Raw genomic sequence first — 1,415 nt, 5'->3', positions numbered from 1 at the left:
TTTTTTTTTTTGGGCACCGTTCTCGGTGACTTGGTCATTACGGGAAGGAAATGCCACATTGGAAATTGGCCGGGCAATTCGAGGGGGGGGCGGGTTCAACAGGGACTCCGCGCGAACCGCGCGGTCGGCCCGTCGCCAAAAAGCCGCGACGACCCGATACGGCGATGGCAAAGTGCGCCAGCAGACCGAAGTAGCAAACGCTCGTTCATCACGCGCGGCAAGTTTGCCACATGTCTCACCTGAGCGCCACTGCAAACAACTTGGACAAAGTGAAGCGGTCGCTGCTGTTACTGGGAAAGATGGCGGCCAGGATGAGCGTGAACATGCCTGAGGGCAGACGGGGGGAGGAGAGCAAGCGTGCGTTAAAACGAGCAGCAGAGCCGCGCTCATCCTGTTGACTGTGAGTCACCTGACGTGGACGACAAAATGTTGACAATGGCCACTTGTCTGTCGGAGAGCGCTTCCTGATAGGACAGGTTGGCCAGGAACCACTGCCCGGGGGAGAAAGGCGAGGAGCCTCGGTCAAACAGCCCGCGCGCTCAAAGCGCGCCGTTTGTCGCTTTGCAATCTCACAAACAGTTTCGCGGCGTCTTCATCGAAGACTTCCGATGCCCTTCCGCCCGAATGCGCAACGGATCAAAACGCTCAGCCGCTCTCGAGTCCGCTTTTTGTCTAGCTTTCGTCACTGTGATGACCGAGGGGAGCTCAGGCGCCGTGACCACCCCCCCCCCCAAAAAAAAAGGGGGTTGGGGGGACAGGTGGAGGCAGTCCCCATCCCCCGCCGATAGACAACTTAGTCGGACGTTTGAGTATGTGCTATTCTTTGGACGCAAAGGCGAACACGTGGCAGCAATACAACCGCGTTGTGCAAACGACCTGACGCGGCAGCTCCGAAGGGCTCGCTCACTCGCTCGCTCGCTCATCCCGAAAGCAGCAAAGACTCCGACGTGATCTGGACGCACCACAAAGCAGAAAAAGAAGCTGATCTTGGCCACGTCGGCGATGGTCAGCTTGCCCACCGTGCGCATCATGGCCTCGTGGTCCTTGGCGGCCGGGTAGGACATGCGGGACAGTTTGGCCTCCAGGGCTTGCGTGGAGGGCAGCTGGCGCACCTCCATGATGTTGCTAAAACGCACCCGCTGCTTTTTACAAGCCGCTGGGACAAAAGCGGGAAAAGTTTAAAACCATTGCTGCACCGAAGCGGATGGGCGACGCCCACTCACCGGGTTCGCAATCGGTGTCCATCAAACAGTTGGCCGGATCGGCGGGGACGTCCTGAAACTTGACGGGCACGTACAGTGGTTCACTCTGCGTGAAAAAGGAGACCCCCGTTGGTTGGATCAACTCTGCCAAACGCACTCCGACCCACAACAACACTCGGTACCGACAGCGCTGGATCTTTTTTTTTTTTTTTT

General features: G+C 58.0%; 1 protein-coding gene across 1 annotated transcript; it reads right to left on the bottom strand.

The window, feature by feature from the left end:
* Positions 1 to 195: 195 nt before the first annotated feature.
* Positions 196 to 1,369, bottom strand: LOC109509589 (solute carrier family 35 member F5-like). Its single transcript, XM_019859421.1, has 4 exons — positions 1,224 to 1,369; positions 963 to 1,156; positions 410 to 491; positions 196 to 327 (listed from the first exon to the last, which is right to left on the bottom strand). The coding sequence occupies exons 1-4, from the start codon at positions 1,243 to 1,245 to the stop codon at positions 236 to 238; spliced, it is 390 nt and encodes a 129-aa protein (XP_019714980.1). The 5' UTR covers positions 1,246 to 1,369; the 3' UTR covers positions 196 to 235.
* Positions 1,370 to 1,415: the final 46 nt, after the last annotated feature.

Source organism: Hippocampus comes, unplaced genomic scaffold, assembly GCF_001891065.2.
Source record: "Hippocampus comes isolate QL1 unplaced genomic scaffold, H_comes_QL1_v1.1 C16962104, whole genome shotgun sequence".
NCBI lineage: Eukaryota > Metazoa > Chordata > Actinopteri > Syngnathiformes > Syngnathidae > Hippocampus > Hippocampus comes.
The sequence above is the reverse complement of the archived record's forward strand: the minus strand, read 5'-3'. Positions and strand labels throughout refer to the sequence as shown.